Source organism: Gymnogyps californianus, chromosome 10 (assembly GCF_018139145.2).
Source record: "Gymnogyps californianus isolate 813 chromosome 10, ASM1813914v2, whole genome shotgun sequence".
Taxonomy (NCBI): Eukaryota; Metazoa; Chordata; class Aves; order Accipitriformes; family Cathartidae; genus Gymnogyps; species Gymnogyps californianus.
The window spans coordinates 19,542,858-19,566,883 of NC_059480.1; the positions used below are offsets into that span (position 1 = coordinate 19,542,858).

Consider the following 24,026-nt stretch of genomic DNA (forward strand, 5'->3'; position numbering starts at 1 on the left):
CCCTTCTAGCACTTCTGTTTTGTGAAAAGTTTTTTCCTGGAGCAGTATAAATGAACATCAAGACACATCTCTGCTGCTTTCAGGTTTCTCCAGACTTTCTTTTACGGACTTTCTAGGGGCAGGTGTCTTTGTCGTGGTGCCGCTGTTCTCAGCACTCAGGGTGGCTTTGCTTGATGTGACTTTTAAAATCACTGGTTGCAGTGACAGCCTGCTGGCTCCTCCTGGGCTTTCCAGCAGCTGCTGCACAAACTGGTAACTTGCACATTGCTGAACATGTTACCTTGTTCAACAGTTTCTCTTTTGAAACAATCAAGTCTTCATTTGTATTTGCAGGAAAGACAGGATTTTTCCTGTGTGATTTTTTTGGTTCGTGTCCATTTGGTTTCACTAGGGAGTCTTTTACAGCCTTCTAGGTGTCAGGAGAAATAGCTTGTGAAAGCTTCTCTAAGCCATTCTGGTTATGGCTAATTCTGAGTGTCTCGGAGATTCATTTCAGAAAGACTCTTTAAAGCCTGGATATTATTATTGCCGACTTGGACCGGTCAACATGGGCGTGGGAAGCTCATGGATACAGCACGTCTTTTACTTCCCCAGTTTCCACTGTTTCTGATTCACCCCCGAAGAGGAAGGTAGCTTTCCTCCTGTGTTTCCCAGTTTAAATGTATGTAGTTACAGCAATTTTACAAAAATTTGTTTTTAAACAGTTCTGTAAGGGATGGGTAGAAGAGCTTCTCCAAGAAAGGTAACATATTATCCTGAGCAGAGGGGATCTATCCAGATTCCTATCCATGTAAATGTTGAGGTCATCCTTTTGCCTGTTCCTTACTTTCAAATCTCAGAGTAGTTTTGTACTCAGGAATTCAGCAGAGCATTCCTGTTCCTTTTCAGCTTCTACTTTTGAATATGCCAGCCTTCCATGAAATGCGAGATAGTAGCTCCAAGGACTAGACTTTTGCCTCTGCTTTGTTAGATGAACTGAAAGACATGACAAAGTGGAACATGGCTGCTGTGTTAGCCTGATGCTGACAGCATTCCTGAGATGGTTTGCTACATGATTATTAAATGGGGTGAAAGTGTGAAAGAGGATGAACCCAATAATTTCTTCTCCCTGTTCCACCTGTCCCAGGTGCTCAGCTGTGATGCCAAATAAACACCACCAAATAAACACATAGCTCACGAAACCACATCCCATCTTGTGGAGTCTTTCCCACACAGGCATGATAGAAATACTCACCTAGAAAAACCTTTCAGAGAAGGATATTATGCCAGTGGAAAAGCAGGTTTTGTGGCAGCTGATGAACGCTCCTAGTTGCATAGGATATTCTGCTTCTTGGACCTGAGCACATGCAGACTTGAGGAGCTGAACTCTTGTGTAAGAAATTGCTAACGTGCAAGTTTGGGGTTGGTTTTGGTTTTTTGTATTTTTAGGCAAAGCCACAAAAAAACTAGAGTAAAGTTTGGAAAGCAGAAGTTTTAGAGATGTTTCCTCCTATGTCCTAACATTTGTATACAATGTGGCCTGGGTAGTTTGTCCATGAGTTATGCAGCATTTAAGCCATTCATATATATCTCTCATCTTCCATAAACATGAGATACAGTGTATTGGTCTAACAGGGAATAATTGTATTTGAGATAAATAGTGATCAAATCCTCCGTTTTAAATAAACTTCCTTTAGGACAAAATATTTCTGTCCACTAGCACAAGTTACCAGAAACAGTGCCCTCCTCTCTATTTGCCGCCCACACTGAAGAGAGAGTTCAGGGCTTGTGGGCTAATATTCAAAGTCTTTTGTGGAATTGCTGCAGGCTGCCATCCCTGTCCATCCTCTTTCTCTCTGCAGTGATAGCCTCCCACTTCACTTGCTATAATCCCAATCCTAGATACAAGATTGAAGAGACAGACCTATCACAAGAGTTGAACTGAGCTTCTGGATCTCAGTACTGTATCGAACAGTGCCTGGAGTGACAGGAGCCTCTCACCGTTGTCAGAACTATGTAGAAAATATGTTTGTTTGGGTTTTTTATTTAGCTTTACATCTCATCAATATGCTTTTCACAGGCTTGCAGTTTACACCCGCATACACATATAAATACAAACACACACAGTCCTATATGCACAAATAAAAATCCAACTCTATGTATTAGAGATAAGAGACTGTTATAGAAATTACTGAGGTTTTTTGAATGCTTTGGAGAGTCTAATAATACCCTGATATGGAGTGGAAAAGTAACTAATCAAACCCTGGTTTTGCAGTTGGATCTAGGGTAGAGGATGGGGAGTGAGAGGGAGAACAGGTTGCAGTCTGTAGTTTAAGAAATCAGACATTCCCACTTGGAGCCAACATCTTCACCTTGTAATCAACAGAACATACAAATGTTGAAAATAAGTACTTCAATAATGCACTGAGCTTATTCCCTCAATTTATTATACAAAGCACTCCTAGAAAAACTTGCTGCTAGGATAATTATGTTTATCATTATTTGTTGAAGGCCATTACCATATAGATGTTGCCGTGTCCTCTATCCACACATTGCTACACTCTTTAGTACTGAACTGTGCTATAAATGTTTGTGCTGGTGGCATCTAAGCCGAATATTTCTATCATCAGTTGAAGTATTTACCCATCAGTGGTCCTCAGACAAGGGCTTTAACTTAGAAAGGTCTGGTTCCTGCTTAGTTTCACTCTCCCTCAGGTACTTTTATGGCTCCTTGATGCATTTACTCCCTCTTTGCTCAAGGCTGTGCAGCACTGCATAGTTTGCAGAAACTATTGACAAAGCTTTTAAAGACTATTTTCCAATGAGAGGGAATTACACACCTACATACCTCTAGGCACCAATCTATGTCTTCAGACATGTAAGCGTCTTTCAGGGTTTTGCCCAGGGATAGAAGCAGCTTGTAGCAGAGCAGAAACTGAACCTAGGTCTTTCAGAGCCAAGGCCTTTGCTTGGATATCTGGACTGCACTGGGCCTTCATACTGCCTTGGAGTCAGGAGTCTTGAAACCCAATTCTTGTCAGAAGATGCTTCCTCTGAGGTCATCAGAGGGGACAGCCTGCGTGTCAGATCCAAAGAGGTCCTGAGACAGACCTTAGACACTATGAATGGGGAGACAAACTGAGAATTACAGACATGGAAAATAATGGGTTAATGGTTATGTGAAGAAACCACCCAGGTTTAGCAAGGAGACACGTGCAGATGGGATTCCAGCTGTAACATGTACACTCTCCAACACAAGGGATTCCTAGGCACATGCCTCTGCCTGGAAGCTTAAATACCACTAGGGGAAAGAACTGTGCATGGGATTACCCTAGTTTGAACGTGATGTAGGCTCTCTCTTTTCCTTGCTTGCTAGGGAGATGTCAGTGAGCTTGGCAAGCTGTTGATGCAAGGTTCCTTCAATGTGTGGACTGACCACAAGAAGGGGCACAACAAGGTGAAGGACTTGGCTAGATTCAAACCGATGCAAAGACACCTCTTCCTCTATACAAAGATGCTACTTTTCTGCAAGAAACGGGAGGAGAACACAGATGGCCATGAGAAGACGGCTTCATACAGCTTTAAAAATTCGTTAAAGGTAACAAATGTGGTAATGGTGGGGGAGAGAAATAAATCTGGTGTTCTCACAACACAGGGATGTTTCCGTGTGGAGACTTGAAGCAGGTACACATATCTGGAGCTATCTTGCACCCCTGAGTAAATGAAAGCTCCCATTTAGTTTTGATCTGGAGACAGACCCAGCCATATGTCCTGCAACTCCAGACGCGAACCTTGGTTTTGCAACTTGATGCAAATGGGCACCTTGTGTGTTCTTGCCCAGCATCCCGTAAAGAGAAGCAACACTTGAATGGACCTGCACCTCTCATTGTTCTGCCTATAAGCATCCTCCACGTTCAGTTCTATTGAGAGTTTTACCATTGACATCAGTTGAACAGACGTATTCTGTGACAATAATAGCTACAGATGAATCACAGTGCAGTAGAATTGCCCTTTTATTTGCAAGAGTGACATTTCCAGATATGAGTCAGGACATCTTCTGTTAAGATGAGGTTCATAAGTAGGCCATATTTTCCCTTTAAGCACATTGGTGTGACACTTGTGGCTTCAGACAACTAAGAGGGGTTATCAAGTGTAAAGCTGCAAACTTATTACAGAGTAACCAGACAGGAATTGTAATAGAACCTGGTTCAAGGAGTGAACCTATTCATATAAATGTTTGAAGTTTCTTTCTGTGGAGATGGCAGGAATGATGACATAATCAAAGCTGTTTAAAACTTCAAATCTAATGCTGAGGCAAATCAGAACAAGGGGGATAAACAAATACGGGAAGAAGATGGGAAGCTGATAAGTATAGTAGCAGCTGGACTTTAAAATTGTGGTTAAGAATCTGTCATTTAAGAAATCTAGAATTATTTTCTTCAATTCCTTTTTCGTCTTGCGTAGTTAGACACTTAGATCCTTGCTCACCTCTTTTTTTAATTTTCCTGAAACTATATTTAGTTTTTTGTGTTGTCTGGATTTGCAGATGAGTCATTAAATCTCAAAGCCCTGTTCCATCCCTCTTCCTCTCCCACCTCAGCAGGTCCGTGATGGCAAGTTGAAAATACCATCTTCCTCAAACTGAAAATTGGTGTAGGTGGACAAGAGCCAGGATAGGGTTGAAAACTGACCTACAGTTCAAGCAAAAAAAGCAAAGAGGATAAACTCATAATCAGACATTAGCTTGTGTTACTTTTGAGCACTTAATGTTTTTTTATTTTTCCTATATCAAACAGATAAATCAAACAATCAACAAGATGAATGATAAATTAGATGTTGAGAAAGAACATGTCCTGAATTTTACTTTTAATGACTCCCTAAGGTGCAGAAGTGAATGCAGCCTTTTAAAAATGCTTCTCAGAGGATAAAGAGTTTAAAGACTGTTGACATTTTCCAGATTCCAGCTTCTTCTTTTCTATTTTGAAACAGATGAGCACTGTGGGCATTACAGAAAATGTAAAAGGGGATAACAAGAAGTTTGAGATCTGGTATAATGGCAGAGAAGAGGTCTATATCATTCAGGTAACAACAAGCTGTTTTTTCCCAAGGACTATACTTCCTTTCAGTTGAATTGTTTTTAAGAAAGTTTTCAGTTTCATGACTTTCACTGTCCTGTACACTCAAGAAACAATAGCCATTGGAAGCTTCATTGTTGTGTTGGCACTGAAATTACTGATTTATCATTGTGAAGGTGGTCTTGATTTTGGGGAAAAGAGGAAACAAAGTAGTGGAAAATTACTTGGAACACTGGACAAGGACAAGCAAGGACAGGACCTTAGATTCATGGTAACTTTTCCATCTTGAAGAGTGTCCTCTGCTTTGCTCAAAGCTGGCCACAGTGTTCCATTCCTTGGGAAAATGGAGAGCAAATGTAGGTCAGGGCAGCCAAGTGATTGGCAGCATGCTTTAACTAGATCTGCTTTGCCTTTTCCTCTTGTGTTCTCAGGCATCTTCTGTTGAGCTGAAAAACACTTGGATTTCAGAGATTCGCAAAGTCCTGACAGGACAACTGGAAGCATGTAGAGGTAGGACACACAGAGCAAGATCTGGTAATGTTGCGTTCCTTATGGAGCTGTGTGTGACAACATGGAGCTGGGACGATTTACAGTGCCGTCCAGTACCACCAGTGAAATCAGCAAGAACAGATCTTCTATGTGAGGATCAGTTGGGTGGTTGCCGCACTGCTGGGATTTAAACCCTTGTTCTGATCAAAGAAAATTCCTTAGAACTTTAGAAATGGCATGAATGATTATTCCATTCACAGTTACTCCAAGGAACATGATTTTCCTCTGTTCTCCCTCTCAAGCTGCAACCCTGGAAACATCCATTTATATCAGCATGTGAAGAGATGGGGTCCCAGTCTTCACTCTGTGCCTTCTCACAAGACCTGACACAAAAGATCTTCTTCCACATACATGACCGGACACAGCAACTGTTCCTCTCTGTCCTATTGTTTGTTTTGCTTTGTTGGGTTTTTGAGTGTTTTTATTTTAAATCTAGTTGCCTGCCTTATGTTTTAAATGTCAGTCAGTTATCCTATCTTTTTATCTTAGTGACCTCCCTGTAAAACACGATTAATGACACTTCCCTCTCTCACAGAGGTGTCACTATGAAGGTCATTTGTGACGTGCTCAACACATGAATGGTTGAAGCCTCATAAGTACCTAAAATAATGACACCCTTTTTTATGTAAGATATTGAACCCAAGACAGACAAAATTCAGTTAGGTTATTCCAGGTAGCTTTCATCACTATGTTCTCTTACTATCTGAGATACTGTTGTATTTATGAACAAGAATGTACAGAGTCCTAAAAGCCATTTTTCAGGCTCTCTTAGGACAAAACCACGTAGCTGTGTCCAATACAGACTTTTCCTGGGCCCTGGCATTGCTTCTCACTTTGATCTGTCATTTTCTGCTTCTCTCAAACACACACCTCTCTTTAAAGCAATGCCAGCAAAGCCTCTGCACCCACATCCTTCAGATTCCTAAGCAGAATTTGTCCTAGGTGGAACCCTGTGCCTGTGCTTTAACTTTAGAGGTCACCTTTATTTTATTTGTCTGTTCCACAAAGACAATGAGTTCTTACAACCTACTTAAGTGGAGGGACACAACTATGCGCATTAGCCTCAGCAATTTAATCCAACCCATAACTATATATTTATTTACAATGCTTACTACTCAGGTCTTTTGTTACTATTCTTGTCTTCATTCTTCCTCCTTTTTATTCTGAATTTCACTGTGGTCAGTTCCGCAGGAACTGCTGAGGAAAGAACTCCAGATTCTTACCAGTGCAGTTTCAGAACTTGATCTAGGGACTCTCTGATATTGTTTGTAATGTTTACTTCTGAAGTATAAAAGCTGGCTTTACTTAGGCTACCACAGAAGAGAAGACTAGCTTATGGAGAAAATGTATGTGTTTAATAGGACAGAGTGCTAATCCTCCATGTGTGTTTCTAGGCAAAGAAAATGAAGCTTGTATGTCACCCAGATGAGCATTTGTGACATCTTTGTAACATACAAGACCTATATGCTAGAGTTACTGTGTGTCTTCCAGAGAAAACTATGCAGGAATCACGACTGAAGGTTTTTGAAAACATTTATATTTTGATATTCTTTATTGTTTTGTCTTAAGATCATAGGATCCTAGAATATTTCAGGTTTCAAGGGACCTCAGGACATCATGGTCCAACATCCTGCTCAAAGCAGAGTCAGTTATTGGTCAAACCAGGTTACTCAAGACTTTATCCAGTCTGGTCTTGAGAACATCCAAGGATGACTTTCATCCTACTCTATGGGCAAAGTCAAGTTTCCTTCATTGTGAATCCAGCAGAACAGCAGTCAGAGGGCAGAAATCTTATATGCTATTGCAACTCTTCCCATTGCCTTTTCCCAAATGATCGCATGAATCAAAGCTCTTACTACAATACTGATGGCAGGAAGCAAATGCTTTGTCCTGTCATTTTAAATAGTTGTTTTTATTTCCAATGACTCATGAAAGAAGAGGCCTTAATTCATGCTTAATCCAAGACTGGATATTTCTCCAACTGTGTGTTGTAATGACAGAAGGAAGAGGGATACCTTTGCTTGTCAGCGCTGTTTTTAATGACTGTTGTTAGGAGTTGCACAGGGGGTTGGAATGTTGGAAGGAACCAGCTGAGATGAATGAGTGAGTAAAGGGCAAAGAAGGTGGCCAAAGGTATGTGATAAATAGTTTAACATATGGGTCATTAGTGTCCAAACATTTAGCGTATATACACCCTCTATCATATACTGTAGTGAGCATGGAATGCTAACAAGGTTTTGGGTAACACCTTGATCCGTCAATCCCAAAAAGCATAATCGTCTCTTGCAGGCAAAGGAGTTATGGATGCAGCTTAAGGGATTTGTGCAAGGCTGTGAATCAATTGCCAAAATCAGGAATGGAGCTACTCCCGACTCCCCACCCAGAGTGCTCCTTTCTCCCAGCATTCCCGCCCACAAAAGACTTTGTTAAATTTAATCTTTCAGTGCTGCCCCTGTCCCTTTGTCTGTTCTCCTTTCATTGACAGGAGCTTCATCTTCTTCCAGAGTGAAATAGCCCTAGGATCTCAGCAATCTGAGAGTTTGAAAGCAGCTCCTTCCATTGCTTCCTCACTTCTCAGTGTCTGACTCTCCTGGCCCTGAAAACCAGGTTGTCAGAACCTTTCTTAACATCTTTCTCCACTCAGCAGTTACTGGACATAGGTACAAATGAGTCTGTTGCTACCTTGCAGCTATGCAAAAAGAGTGAACAAGTGGCATCTGAATAACATTTTATTGTTGCTGTTTGTCCAGGGAGCTGAGCAAAAGCATTCTTCAGAGGGATGGGGGTATATTCTACTAGATGGCTGCGTGTACAAAAGGACTCATGTACATGTGTTGCTAAACCCAGAAAAAGCCGAGCGCCACAAAACTTGTATTGTATTCTGGGAAAAATGCCAATATGTCCATTCTCTAGAGCCATATTGTGCAGCAAGCAGTGAGCTAGGAAGAGGTACAGAGGAAAGAGAAGGTGGTAGGGGAAGAAATCTCTTCTGCACTGAAAAAATATGGGTAGAAGAGCTGTTGGGGTGAGCTAAGTTTTCAGCCTTTAAGATGACCATATGCCTTTCTCTTCAAGAACGAGTATTCCATTTTGATTGCAGCAGCAGTCAAAATCTCTCCTCTGCTATTTCTCTCTCTCTCCCCCACCTTCTATGCAAACAAGGAAGCAACTTATACAATTTGGAGCAATTTCTGTTTACTTTTTCTTTAACAGAAGCAAGTCAACTGCACCAAAGAATCACCGAGAGCGTATACCATGCACCAATGGATTCCTCCAATGCAAGCAGGTAACCACAGCTATCGTGGCATATCAGGGCCGTGTTTTGTCTTGCCTTTGTGCTTTTGCAATGCATAAATTCTTAGTTTTCTGTGTTTAGCTTCCTGGGTACGAACTTACTTGATTGTCTTCAAATTCTTTAAAGACATGTAAATGCAGATAAAGGTTTTGCTCATGGGGAAACTAAAATCACAATGCAGAATTCATTTCAAAGATGATAATTTGGTTTTGCAAAAGAACCATATGCTCTGGATTAACTCAAGTTTAGACAAAATGTATTGGAACATTTCCAGGATGTTAAATGGAGCTGTCAGCAAATTTTTGTAATGATCCGATTGCTGGGCAAGTTTAATGTAAATTGGCATGGGATATCACTGTAAAATTTTAGCAGGATCAACCAAACCAAGAGATCCCAGGTAACATAGCCAGCCTTTAAGAGTTGTACAACTCGATGCAAGAAATTTTAAACAGATGCAGTGCTGTTAATCCTGTACCATATTTTCTCTGGGCTTGGTTACATTTGCTTTGTTTAAGGTTTAAGCTGAAAAGGTTTAAGGATGAAAATCTTTCAGCAAAACCACCTTGGGTATAGGAAAAAATTATTCCAGTAAAAAATGAAATGTAATCACAAAAATGTTTCAAATCAATCCAGATGTATGTCCCTCTTCTAAGACTCTTTAAGAATTTTCAGAGCAGAAATTATAGACAAAATATGTCAACAGAAAATTAATTAACTCCAGGAAGAAAGGCCATGTGATTAGCTATTTGTCCTAGAGTGGATTAAACCGAAGGAAAAATGAAGTGCTGCTTGTCCTCACCCTGCCAACTATGCCAGAGAAAGAGAAGTTAGATGCTTCTGCTCCAAATGCTGGGTTATTATAGGGACAGGAAGAATATGGTAAGTCTTCATGAAAGAACAACGCTCTGGGCTTTCATGAGTGGAACAACGTTCAGAGTGTCCTATTGGCTATTGTAAGCAGAGGCCACCTTGATCCTCTGTAATATGTGTCTCAGAGAGAAGCAAGGACAGGGGAATTGCAGCACAAGGTGGCTTTGCACTAGCTGATGTGAAATAGTGAATCCAGAATTCCTCAGACTGTGGAGCCCCTTCTGCAGCCTGTTTTGGTATGCTGGGTGGAGGCGAGGAGAGGAAGGAAGAAGCTAGACTTTGTGATAGCCACCCACGTGGGCATAGTCTGTGTTTATGACTGACATGACTAAGCAGCCCCAGTTGTGAAAGGTGCTATAAGTAAGCCAGTGGGAGACAGTATTAGCTAAAGAGCAACCAGCATCATCAGTGCTCTGCCAGTGGTTGGAGGCTAATTAATTATTGAGATTTTATCTAACCAATAGACACCCTCTCCTGGGTTGCCCGTGTGTAACAGTGGCTCTACTGTTCATTGGGAATTGTCAAACCTGTACTGTGACACTGGGGAAATCTCTTTGCAGGACGCTCTCCCCTCCCCGAGCCATGTCTGTCCAGTGACAAAGACTGTCCCCTTTACTTGTTTATATGCCAGCGCAGCACTTGGGGCTGCAATTCCGTGAGATAAGGCAGGGCTGAGCTGACTCACGATTGGAGCTGAGGTGTCGGCAAAAGGGACACTTAAGAGCCAGTGCCCTTAATACAGGTGGTTATTGAATGTCCCTACGTCCTGTTCAATCTATTTAAATTCTCTCATTGTAAATTCTTCCCCAAAGTTTCAACATTTAATCCTAAAATGAGATGCCCTGTGGTATCTATTGCTGCTGTATCTCTCTCAAGGGATGGCTGCTGCATTTCAGTGATAACGAAATGACCCCTTTGTATTGTTTTCTAATCTATTTAAACATATGCAACTTAGTTAAGCAGTTAGAACAGTAGTCTATTTATCTGCTTTATTGGAAATGACTCATTCAGTCATACATCCATGTAAAAATATCCTATGCAGATAGATATACACAAACACTTGAAGTTTTACTGCAGATGCTGTTTCAGAGAAGCTCGTGTGTTTTCTTGGTGTCTTTCTCACAGCTGTAAATCTTTAACTCTGTCAGCTATATGTTTCACAGTTATCTCAGCCTAACTGGGAAGGAACAGAGAAAAAAGAATAAGGAAATGTGAGTGTGCTTTGGATTTGTTCCCATATTTATTTTGAGCCCCATTTTGTTCCTGACATCAGGCTGTAAAATCACATTTTGATTTAGTGCAGGAGGTAACAGAGACCTCTGTTAAGGTTCCATCAGAAACAGGTCAGAGGTTCAAATACAAAGCAATGAGTCCCAGGCTGCTTTGCAGTTATAAAAGGTATTCACAGATCTCTAGTATTCCAAATGTTTTTAAGTTTTTAATGATATCTTGGACCTTCCCTTACAGCAAGACAAACCTATGAATGTTAAGTATAACAGTTCATATGTTAATTGTAAACAGCAATGTAATTGCTGATACATATTAATAACGAGCATTTTGGGAAAGAGTATTTCAGGTGTGTAGACACAAAGAAATGTGTGGAGCAGTCTGCCAAAGATAACAGTCAAACACCCAAACTAAACCACCAGACATTTGCAAAACAATGAGGATAAGAACCATGAGAAAACCTTGCAGGTCAAATGCCCTACAAACGTGGGGCAGAGGGGTTGTTCCCATTACCGACGACAAGGCCAGTACCTGTGCAAATCTGGCAAGATGGATCCCCTCGTCTGTGGTTCAGCTGTAGACAGGGATATCCCATTTGGATTCATGTTTTCAAAGAGCAGAAGAAACAGAAGTTGGGGGATCCTGGAGCCAGTGGAATCCATATGTTCCTCTACACATGGTATGACCTCTACGTGACCATCCAGTACCCATTTCTCTCCTGGAGTCAAATATACTTCTGCTGGAAAGGATGGAAAACTGGGGTCCTGTTTTCTAACCTGGTTTCTCACTCTCTCCTTCCAAATCTGTTGGACTTGCAAAAAGAGCTTGTGCAGACAACCAGCTTGTTCCTCCATTTTTCCCCTCTCAACTCTTGCTAAGCACATCCCTTACTGTGTGGTGTGGAAAGGAGGCAGGGGCTAGAATGGCTTTTTCCACCATACATGCCTGCACAGATGCAGACTTTCACAGCACACAGAATTTTAAAACGTGCCCTTTATTCCTTAGGCTTCCATATCTGAGGGTAAAAAAGAATGCTTAGTGCTCAGTGCTCCGTTAAGTATTAAGCAGGAATGTAACTATTTTTTTATTTCTTTTGTCCAAAGATATATCAGGAAGTCATCAAGTATATATGAAAACAAATCTGAGACATCAAACATGGAAGCATCTAACAATAAAAACAGGAATTCCAGTCCCAGCGCCAGACAAAAGAGAGGTAGGAGTTCTGAGACAGAGCTTTTTGCTTCCAAAGGGTAATATTTTTATTTTTGCACACTCATTTCTGGAGTTTGATGAGGATACTTTAAATGTATGTTGTTGAAACCCAACATCAAAAAAACAATGCTACAAAGCTGAGTGACTGTACCATGAAACTTCCTGAACACTAAAAAGCGTTACCAGTTCGGGATTTTTTAAGTCTGAGTTTTGATGCATTACAGCGCTCTTTATACAACTTATGGTTTTTAAAAATAGAATTTGGGGGGCAATAGTATGCATATTTTAACCTTCTATATCCTGGCTAAGTTGGTTTCTAGCCATATTTAATTTTAAGATTGTTTATGGACCTTGCTAACTAATTTCCTTGCTTTACGTCAAAGAGATTTTTTTGCCTCCTCTGTGTATAGGTTCACCTCTAGTGTATAGTAAATAAATGCACATGCGGTCACAGAAAGTCCCTCCATTATTTGAGGACATAAATACAATAGATATATTCTATACAATATAGGTTAAAATGAACACTAAAAAGAAACTGGATGTCATCTGGCAGTAGCAGGAACAGAAAATCTTTCAACAGCAGTTTCTCTTTTAGGTAGTATTTTGAAATGTTAGAGCAAAGACTTTTCTAATAATATAAAAAAGAAAATTGTGAAGCCTGAAGAGATTAATGTCCAAATCAGGCTTAAAGTAACAGCAGGCCCCTTTATAAATATAGTAAAAAAAAATGTGGAATATTTTTTCTTTGAAAAATAGGCTGTTCACCAAAAGATTTTTCATTGCAGTAAGTTTTCATTCTGGGAAGAAAGTTATGGATTCCTCATTAAAAAATCCAATGTTAAAAACCTGTTTCGGTACAAATTTCTTTTTTAAAAATATGAACTTTTTTAAATTTAAAAAAATTAATTTTTTAAAAAATTAAAAAACTGAAAAGCAGTCTTTCATTTGAAATTCATAAACCCCCTTTTAAAAAAATTTCCAGGAAAATTATTGATGCTTTTTAACCGGTCCAGCTTACACAAGAGTGTGTGAACTGGGATCCCCCTATATGCTGATTTTCATTCTGCTGTCTTCTGCTGTCCCATGACCGGATCCTCAGGGCTCTCGCTGCAATTCCTGCTCGCTCAGCCGGGAGCCTCCTCATCCTCGGGCATGGGGCTGCTCCCGCAGAGCTGAGCCCCGAGTCCCTCCGCTCCGGCAGATTCAGGCTCTGCCTCTGCATCCCGGGCTGCAAAACACGCTCTGCAGAGAGCCAGCGGCAGAGCTGTCCGGCTCTGGGTGTCCCCGCGAAGCTTTGTGTCCCTGGGAGGCACCTCTAGCTGGGGCTCTGCAGGGGCTGAACTCGTCTTAAAAATGTACGGTGAGGTCCTGCTTTCGAAGGTGCAGAGGAAGGGTGCCGCGGACCCCTGGGCTCTGCTAGGCTGCAGTACCCACGCAGCATGGAGGCTGGTGCTCTGCCAAAACTGTCTCTTTTGTGCCACCTACTGACGGTAATACTCCCAGTATCTATGTAGTTAATGTGAACACAGATTATTTTAAAGTACTGTTTTCTTTCTAGAGTACAGAGGGGGAGGGCACTGTTGGCAAGCTATTTCAGTTTCATTATTCTTACGGATAAGTGCCTGTGATTGAGTTATCTACATATAAACCAGTGTTTTGTGTGGACCTGATTGGTAGATTCGTGAAGCTATATGGGAGCCGAGTCCTGCAGGAACCTCTGGAGAACACCTAGTCTAACTGCCCTGCTCAAAGCAGGGTCAGCTGGAGCAAGTTGCTCAGGGCCACGTACAGTTGGGTTCTGAATAGCTCCAAGGATGGAGACTCCACAACTGCCTTGGGGACGCTGTCCCAGGCTTTAACCACCTTCACAGGTGGTTAAAGTTTTTTTCATATTTTTAAATGGAACTTCCCGTATTTCCATTTGTGCCCATTGCCTCTCTCGTCCTGTCACTGGGCTCCACAGCGAAGCATCTGGCTCCATCTTCTTTACTTGATAAGATCCCCCTGAGCCTTTTCATCTCCAGGCTGAACAATCCCAGCGCTCTCACTCTCTCCTCATGTCAGCTACTGTAATCCCTTAATCATCTTCATGGCCTTTCACTGGATTCGCTCAAGTATGTCCATGTCTCTCCTGTACTGGGGAGCCCAGGACAGGACACAGCACTCCAGCTGTGTCTCACTTGTGCTGTGTAGAGGGGAAGCATCACCTCCCTGGACCTGCTGGCAAGGCTCTGCCTAATGCAGCCCAGCGTGCTGTTGGCTGCCTTTGCCATAAGTACGCATTGCAGGCTCATGTTCAACCTGTTGCCCATCAGGACCTAGTCCTTATTATGTTTGGAAGTGGTTTCCGGGGTCATTTGGTATACGTGCAGAATGAAGGAGAAGGTTTGAAATAATTCAGGTGAAGACAACATGTCTTTAGAGACCAGTATCTAATGATTGGCTGGTGCTGAGCGGCTGTGGGGGCTTGTGAAATCCTAAGGGGTGCCTCAGTGAAGGACCCTCAGTGAAGTGATATAATTGCATAGCTGAAGAACTAACATATACACCCACCCCCTACACACATGCACTGTTGTACTTGCCACATGACTCTGTGATAATGAAATACGATGGATTTTCTTGCTCGACGCAAACAGAAAGAAAAAATATTTTATATACCAGTTTCTGGATTACTTTATAAGCTACAGTATCTTTACAAAGATTGCCTTGCAGTGGGAGCAGCCGTGGCAGGGAATGGCTCTTAGGCCAACGCAGGCAGTCTGAAAGCCAGATGCTTCCCAGGGCACCTGTGGGCAGCCCCACAGCTGAAACCGCCGCTCGGTAGCAGTTCCTCACCGGAGGCACCTGCCTGGCCCAAAGCTGGCGTCAGGCCACCGGGTAGAAGGAGCCAAACCACACTGACACAATACTTCTGTATGGTTAAAATCTGTTCATCTCACACCCCCCTATGCGTGCAGGCACTTCGGATCCTGGATTATCTTGGCTGCAAATCAGGAAGTTATGGGATGCGCTTTCCTTTGGAAGCACAGCTTGTCTGTCTGTTGCTTGTCCGTCAGTGTGGATTCACTGTCTCTTCATGTTCCCTTTGTACTTCTGGTCTTCATTTGTCCCTCTAATGATTTCTACTTGGCAGTGTATGAAATAAAGAGGAGGAAAAAGCTATTGGTTAAATCCTAAGGCACAGAACCAGGCAGCCAACATACGGCTTTTGTCCTGCTCCTTTGCCATAAACCTTCTGTGCGTTACCTGCCCACACAAAGAAAGGGGCAGATGCAGAATTTGGCAGGAATGCATGGATCTGGGGGTTTTATCTAGGTCCACCTGCTTCCTGCAATGCGAGTAACTGAGTATCTTTCAAACCCAGAGTCTCAGGACCTAGATCCATCTGTGACTTATCTCTGTAAAGGCAACTGTCAGGCGGCATGGCTAGCTTATTCATGTAGGAGCCTGGCATGTAAGCTTTGCTGGCATGGCACGCCTTACATCCCAGCAAATCATGAGATCAAATGCATGACTATATGCCAGCTTCGGAGGCTGTTAGAAAGACTTCAGCAGGTAAGGCTGAGAGCATATCAGCCACAGGGCTGATGATAGCAGACTCTTCAGTGCTAGTACTGGATAGCAGAAGTGGGACTGCTTGCAACACCTGCTGTCTGTACATGTCCTGCACTGCAAGGCTGCTTCTCTTATTTCTCCCTACAACCTTGCTGTTCCAACCACAGTGATGTGTTTTCATAGCAAAAGGCACTAGATCCTTTTTAATGAGCTTGCTGCTAAACTGTATTTTCCTTTGATGAAAGCTACATCCCTTCACCTGTTTTTCTTTGTTTTTGTTTTGTTGTTGTTGTTCTCCATTAAAACTCAGTGAACCAAACTCAACCCAGGGGCTCTGTTTGGCTCAGCTGGTTTAACCACCCTGACCTCATGTCACCTTTCTAATTGATTAGCTCTTGCTCAGGCTTGAACTGAATCAAAATTTATTTATTTATTTATTTTCAGTTGTCATCCAATGCTAACCTTTCCTTTCCCATAAGCTGAACAGTTGACCCTTCCTTCCTTATTTCTCTTCCCTCTCCCTCTCTCTCCTAGTTGATGCTTCCACCAGCCTTAACCTTGAGCGCACAGCGCTTGCTAGAAAGCGATTCACATTGCAAGGTCTTTCCAACCGCAGAGCTCCACCCAAAGGTAAAATCACCCCACGCAGCATTTGGTCTCTGGCCATCTGTTTCCTGCACTCCCACAATGTTCTCTCCATCCCATAGTACCATCCATCACTATTTCCTAAAGTGCTGCTGCATCTCACCAAAATGCTCCTGTCTGATGCACACATATGGCTCCTCTTCTCAAAGACACTGTTACCAAAAATTGCTCCCATGGCAGTGTTGGCAAGGCAACCTTTGAGTTGACTGGTTGGGTCTTTTACTGGTGCACAGTGCAAATAGCGTTTATTTCCAGTTTCTCTCAAGGGCCAAAATGTGGACTTGTTTTAAACTACCAACCTCACTTCTTTCAGCAATTTACTGGCTTGAAGGGAAGAGTGTCACCTCTGTGTTGTGCTACATGGGGTTTTCATGTGTTAAATTGTTCATTGGTTGGACCTCTTTGTTTTTTCAAATGTTGCTCAGCCATGGCCTAGTGGTTACACTGGGGAACCGGAATTCAGAAGATCTGGGGTTTATTGCCATTTCTACTTAATTATGTTATATGACACTGTAAAATGGTGTGTTCTGAGTCTTTGTGCATAAATGTTTAGAAGACACTTAATACCCATGAGTAGAGAGCATTGCATGTTCCTGTGATGGCTGTGCAAGGAAGAGACTTTAGAGGAAAGAAAGAAATGTGAATAGAAATTAAATTGAATGACTATTTACAATCACTTTCTGAAAAGATAATGTAATTACTCTTTTTATTGTTATTACATGGCTTTTCTCCTATTCTGATAAATGATACTTCTTCTGTGAGACAAAGGGTTAGTGTGCAATGATGGAGAGGGTGAGCATCAAAGTAGGAAGAAGCAAGATGAAAGAATAAAAAGAGAAATACAGAAGCATTAAATTACAATGTTATAAAGTAGATGAGAATACACCAAGAGCCAGCACAGCCATAAGATTCTAGCTGCAAGGTTAAGGCTGCACTTGGTAGTAAGATCCAAGATGGACAAACCAGTTCAACGTTCTGAATACAAAAAAGGGAGTGGCTTTCAGATCCTGTGACTTGGGGAAATCTATTACAAAATCCAGATTTCAGAAATGCAGGATAATGCTGTAATTCGGGCGAGTTTGCATCTGCAATTTTGGTTTGGGCCTCTTTTGCTCTTTTATCTGAATTTTTCTTGTCATGTGAAATGTCTTGCATTGTATTCAGTGTTCCAGACAGCAAAGCACAGTTCAGAAGAGTTCATACCCCCTAAGCTGTAGGCACTCTCAGCTCAAAGACTTCCTGGGTCTGGCTACCTGAGATTCCTGTGAAACACCTCAACTACACAATGTCCGATTTCACTTTGTTTTGCTGCTCAGTTACTATAGTTACTAATCTGGTCCTGGCCTGGAGGAAACCAGTTGGCAAATAGGCTGGATGATTTGCAGAGTGTGGTCATTTCTGCAGGCAGTGACAACGCAAAGCCACGTTAGCACTATATGGACCGGCTGTTAAGGCAGATCGGAAGCTGTGCGAAGGTAACAGGGAAGTTACTGCAATAAGCTTGTCCTGCTCTTGACCCCTTTGTCTAAGGATTTGTTACTGGCCGTGGCAGGAGATGGCATACTGAGCTGAGCATACTTTGCTTCAGACCCACTGTGTCTGTTCATGTCCAGAACACATAAAAGGGAAGGTTTAAACAATAAAATAACAAGACTAACTAGGGGAAAAACAAGATTGCCTGATGGATATCAACTGGCAGCAGAGCATGGGTGCTCAAAGCATTGCTGAACTGTCTGCCCAGGCTGGATATGATGGGGTAGAAAACTTTGTATATAAGCACCTTGGTGTTTTGGCCAAAGAAATGCTGATGTCTGAAGGAGAAACTTTACCATCCTGCACTCCATCAGTGCAGAGACCCCCAAGGCAGCCGTACTAGAACCGGTACCAAAGTGTGTGAAAGCCCACACTGGTAGCACTCCCCAACCCTTGGGTCAGCATTAGCTGTCCTGGTTTGCAGAGCCAAGCTCATATTCCTTGGAGTTGGCACAGGATCTCTTAACAGCTGCATGATGTGGTGTAAATGTAGCCCAACACCATTATTATAAGGTGAAATTTTCTTTGTATTTTAATAAGGGCAGTTACAGCAGCCTAAATGTGGAGTCATTCCATTGTAATTATCACTGAGAGCAGAGTTTAACCTCTCATTTTTCTTCAGCCTTTTAGGAGGTGTGAATAAGGACGTCCTTGAATATATGCGCTTTTATGAGTAAATTGATAAGGAAGTGCATTGGCAGATACAGAATTTACAGTCTTTTTACAGTAGCCAATCTACAGTTAAAATTGCACTGAGATTTTAAGGAGTTAATATGGTTTCCTGATGTTTTGGCATAATAAAACATTATGGGAATTGCAGTTCAACCAGTCACGCTAATTTCTGCTCCGCTGGAAACATATAGTGAATGTGACATTTACTAGGCAGAAATATGGAAAAAACAAAGTAAAGAGAAATGTTGTGTGATGACATTAAAATAAGGAAATGTGAAGATGAGGAATGGGAAAGAGAATTTTAAGATCCCTGGCAAGGAAATCTATGACATTAAAATAAGGAAATGTGAAGATGAGGAATGGGAAAGAGAATTTTAAGATCCCTGGCAAGGAAATCTTCACAGTAGTATAGTTCTGCACAGGATATTTAAACCTGAAATATAAAATCACCTGAAACTTATTTTACTCCAGTGCTGTATGCCAGTTAACCATGGGGGAAAAAAAAAAAAAGGAAGAGGGAAAAGAAGATAGACATGATAAGAGAAAGGAGACAATTGGAATAGAAAAGTCCCTCTGAATCACAGGCACCATCTAGGAACAACTGGGCTAAGATTCAGCAAAGCATATAAGCATGTGCTACAAAGAATTTTGTGTGAAATAACTCTTCACCTATCCCAGGAAATTTTTCAGTGAAAATAGAAGCAACTATTTAATTTTTACATAAATATTTCTTTGATATTTTTAAAAATCAAAACACAAAAATCACAAATGTTTTTTGACAAATCTGAAAACCTTCAACAGAACATTTAAAGCCATTTCTAATACCGTTTTCAACTGAGGTTGTGTCCTGGTAGAGTTAAGTGTTCAAGTATCTTACTGAAACTGAGATATGAGGCATATGAATAGCTTTACTTATGTCTCAGTGGAAATACTCACTTGAGTAATGCAGGACGTGCTTAGGGTGTTTTCAGCAGAAGAGACTAAAATGTTAATCCTGAAATATTTGTAAGCAAGCAACTTTTTCTCCCAAGTGGTGCTGCTGTGGTTGGTAGGTGCAAGAAGTGTACTGATGTGCTTGTGGATGTGTAGACATGATCTCTTAAGAGCTGCGTAATGACCTCGATGTGTTTTCAAATATCATGTGCTCTCTGAAGCTAGCCGACAGTTAGTCCATTTATACCTGTGATCCATTTATGAAATATTTTGAGTCAAAAATGCTACTCATATTTCACAGTGAAATCTGGGGAAGTTGTGTCTTCACTCCTGAGCAGACTTTGAGAAAAGGCAAGATCCTAATTGGAGTAAACAAAAAAAAGCTCTGTTGCCCTCACTTTCTCCAAGCCGATTTGCACTGGTAAGGATGGAGGCTCAGAGAACGTTTTCAGGCATTCATGCAGTTAACTTCTAGAAATGACAAATGTGAACTCCAAACCATTCATGTTTGTTTTTCAGTGTATTTCAGGTCAGTCATCACAGAACAAGCAGTTCAGTGTCTAAAATAATCCAAACCTCATCTGTAGACACACACACCATTCTAACCATCATGCTCATCTCTCTGTGTTTTGTAGCTGTACTTAGACACTACTTGGTTGCTAAAATATTAATTGGCCTAAGTCTCCTTTCTGAAGTATTAAAATTGGTGCAATTGGAATTGCTTTGAAAATATGTTCATATAAACTCTTTTCTGTGCTTTCACTTTGTTGAGGGTATTTTTCCTGGCTGTTGTAGAGGAGCAACCTACCTTTTATTTACCCTTTTCCAGCTGCTGCTTTGCTTTGGACATCTTTTACCCTCAGTGCTTATTAACCTCTAATCCTGCCCTGCATTGCATCTGTCTGTTCTCCCAGATCCAGAATCTAAGGAAAGAGAAGTTACCCGTCGCTTTTCCCTAGCCTCCTCCATCAGCACCACAGTTAATGCTTCTGCTGTGACCAAAGGTACTGTCATGCTGCTTGCTTAGCTACCCTTCTCCCTTCCTGCTGACTGACACATTTACTGCCAAATGCTGTTCACAGAGTGAGTACATCAGGCTCAATTTTTATAAATGCCGGAGGTTCCAGTAGAAGAAGAGTCACGACCAGAATAACACCTGCAGGGAGGCAGGCCAAGACATTTTGAATGTCTATCAAGGTGTGCTGCCAGCATATATAGTGACTCTTCTCAGTTTCTCCATAACAGGCTTCAAAGAGTGGTGCTGGTTTCCACGGAAACTGGATTAATTTTCGGCTGATGTGGGGTTAGGTTTCCAATTTGTCCCTGGTTTGGATTAACTGAAATTCAACAGAAATTATTTCTCTGTTTCCTTAAAGCTGTTTAAGATTTTTGCTTTCAAGGAGAGAATCTCCTCATTGCGTAGCAGACATCAGATGGTCAGAAAGCCTGAAATCAAGCCAAAAATGGAGTTGCAATAGATGCCAGTTCTAAGCATATTTAGCATAATCAGTTACGATTAGAAATTATGTTTGCAAGGAAATTTTCAGACGTGGGTAAGAGAGCTAGGTGCCCAGAATGCACTGAACTCTATGCAGTTTGTGTGGGAACTTATGAAAGTTTTATTTTTGAGCTGTAATTATTTTGAGAAAAGGAACTTTTAGAAAATTTACTTGAAGTTACTGCACTAGTGCCTACATTTAAACTCAAAAGCAACCCATGCATTTGGGCAAGCTGGTTGTGTTGAAAATCAGTAGGATTGTAGGCACCTATGCCGACACGTCGGAGTTACTTTTGAGAACAGAACCTATGGTCTTACATTGAATTCTGAATATACTGTCTTTTTGCAGTTCCTGGAATGAAGTGGAGGAACTGATTTGCAAGTTTAAGATGTGCGGGGCAATTCACAAACCAAAATAGAAGGAAAACCAGCTGAATTCATTTGTATAAAAATCTTTGCTATATATTTGTCAGGAAGAAGGTTGCACAGTATTTAGTGCGTTCTAAATAGTTGTGAAGGACACAAACCGAACCCTTGACTGTGCAATGAGGCTGTCATGAAATGAGAGCGTGGTGGGGTTTATTGGCAGAGGAAGGATGTGATATTACCGCTACCTACAAATGTTTCTTTGCCAACCTCTTTAGACCGTAACACTAAAACATCACTACATGGAAATGACGGGCATAGCACAGGAGAATAGGTTCTTATAGCTTTCTGACCTCAGCAACAACTTCAGAAATACGTGATCAGTTACTAAGTCATGGGAAGACTGAATTATTTCCTAATATTTATTTCCGAAGCTGGGGAACAGAAAGAAGCACATATGTACAAAGAGAATGGGCAACCGAGGGTTGTTCTTTAGTGTGGTTTATCAAAGAGAGCATGTGTGAATTACAACGAAATTCAAACTTTGTTACAGTTTCACATAAAAAAGTCCTGTCCTAAGGATCCTGTCCGCCACAAGACTGTTGGCAATTTCTTGGAATGCTGAGAAAACTACTTTTGTAATGATTTTAAAAGCTAGAAAACAAAACCATTGCTTTTCAATTAAGTTTTATTTACAGCATCTGCTTTAAGAAAATATTTCAAATGACAAAAGAACTGAAGCCTGAGCCTTGTCTCAGCATCAGCCAAACGCAGGTCTAGCCAGGGTGTTTGGATCATCCCATTCAAGGCTACTGCATACTGCTGTGTGCTGATCCTCACTGCTAACAGTTCAGCTCCATCACTTCACCAGCCCTCCACATGTGGAGTCAGGACACAGGAGAAGCACTGTACGTGGACCTGTGGCAGACGCCCTCCACTTCTGTGGGGCGTAAGTGTTGGCTTTTGTGGGCTCTTCCCTGCCGACCTCGTGGGTAGAAAGCTGAGATGGTGAGTCTGCCTGCATTAGTGCCAGCTCCTGGACAAGAGTGAGAGAAAACATCTGTGAAACCTGATTGGAAGCAGATACATTTACTATGTCTAAATGCCTTTTGCAAAAAGGGGTCTGTTTCCTGCCCACATCACAGATGTGTTTATCTTCACTACCTAGAATTTAGGGGTTGGTCATTTTTCTGGGTGAAATGGAAAGTATTAGGCAGGTAGTGTTTCCAGGTAATGGGGAAGCAAGTTTCTCCTTTAACAATATTTACAGCCTTGTGACTCTGCAAACTTCACACAGGTCCCCTTGTTCCTGCAGTTAAAGTCAAGAGACATGAAATAAAGAGTGACCCAACTCCCCTGGGGTTTGAAGGTATGAGTATTTCCATCCTGCATGAAAACCTGTTTGGCAATCTTTTGATATTATTCACTGAATTCACATCTCATCACTGCTGGCAGACGACACTGGAGGCCATTCGGGGGTTTGGTGTCAGTTTATCTGTTTAACTGTGATAAACACAGCTTGTCACCCCCTTGCCTGTCCCCTGCACTCATGGTATATTTACCAACTTTCACCTAGGGATGGGCCTAAATTAAAACCCCAATTCTCTGCCTGTTTTGGGAAGTAATGCTCTAGACTGTCATCTGAATCTGGATTTTCTGCCTGGCTTCTACCTCACTCCGTAGAGTGCAGCAGCAGGGAGCCAAGGGGCTACTTTTCACCTTCACCTGCAGTCTGGCCGCTTGCATCCCTCTTCCCTTGTTAGTGTCTATACCAAATAAGAGGAGCAGGAGCCATGTGCATGAAGACTATAGAAGAGGCTAGACTGTGCATTCATATCCATTTAAGGTGCAGTGTTTCATTTCAGCTAAGCAGAATTTCCAACTGTTTGTTGCAGCAGATTCATCAATTACTGTTTAATAAACAATACCAAAGAGTTAAACTGGGAAGTTATTCTCCAGCCGCTGGAAGATCACCAGCTTCCATTGTCAGCTTTCCCCTTTACATGAGCATTTGCCAGAGCATGTTGCCTTGTGGGGCACAAGCAGTCAGGTACCACTGCTGCAGGACAGAGGAGAGAGAGATGTAGGCTGGAGAATCCTTTCTTAGGATTGTGTTGCTCTGCACAAAACCTTGGTAGAAAGGGCAGGTGGCCAGGTCAGTGATGGAATCAGTGACATATCAGAGCTATCTCCTATGTCACTCCCAGCAGAAGAGGACACTGGAACAGAGAGGTTGGAAGAAACAATTCAGAGACAGCAGAGGAAATAGTAGTTTTGCTGTTTGCAGAATATTTCCTTTTGCCAGTGACCCCTGGCACTACGTTTGAAATCATCCTGGCACCCAGCACCAGAGTTTCCCAAACTGTGGTGTTAATACCTCACTTTCCTCACTGACAGATACTTCTGATCTCAGCATACCATGTGGCTGCAGAGGTAGGGGTATTTCAAGGTGCAAGTACTATCCGTAGGATAGAGCCGAGTTGATCCTCACTGGTTAAAAACATGGCCCTACTGCACAACACCCCTCACCAGACTGAGTTTCTTTAAGTAGGAAACAATGAACATTATCATCCCTTTACCAGCAGATATTGCTGCTATTGCCAGGACTCTGACAGAG

The 24,026-nt window shown here is 41.8% G+C and overlaps 1 protein-coding gene across 1 annotated transcript in view; it reads left to right on the forward strand.

Moving 5' to 3' along the window:
• MCF2L2 (MCF.2 cell line derived transforming sequence-like 2) overlaps positions 1-24,026 on the forward strand; it is a 160,255-nt gene that overhangs the window by 130,229 nt on the left and 6,000 nt on the right. Inside the window, exons 22-29 of the mRNA XM_050902372.1 lie at positions 3,356-3,577; positions 4,969-5,061; positions 5,486-5,564; positions 8,817-8,889; positions 12,099-12,208; positions 16,297-16,392; positions 20,460-20,549; positions 22,707-22,778. Coding sequence (XP_050758329.1) covers positions 3,356-3,577; positions 4,969-5,061; positions 5,486-5,564; positions 8,817-8,889; positions 12,099-12,208; positions 16,297-16,392; positions 20,460-20,549; positions 22,707-22,778 — 835 coding nt within the window. The remainder of the gene's footprint in view (positions 1-3,355; positions 3,578-4,968; positions 5,062-5,485; positions 5,565-8,816; positions 8,890-12,098; positions 12,209-16,296; positions 16,393-20,459; positions 20,550-22,706; positions 22,779-24,026) is intronic.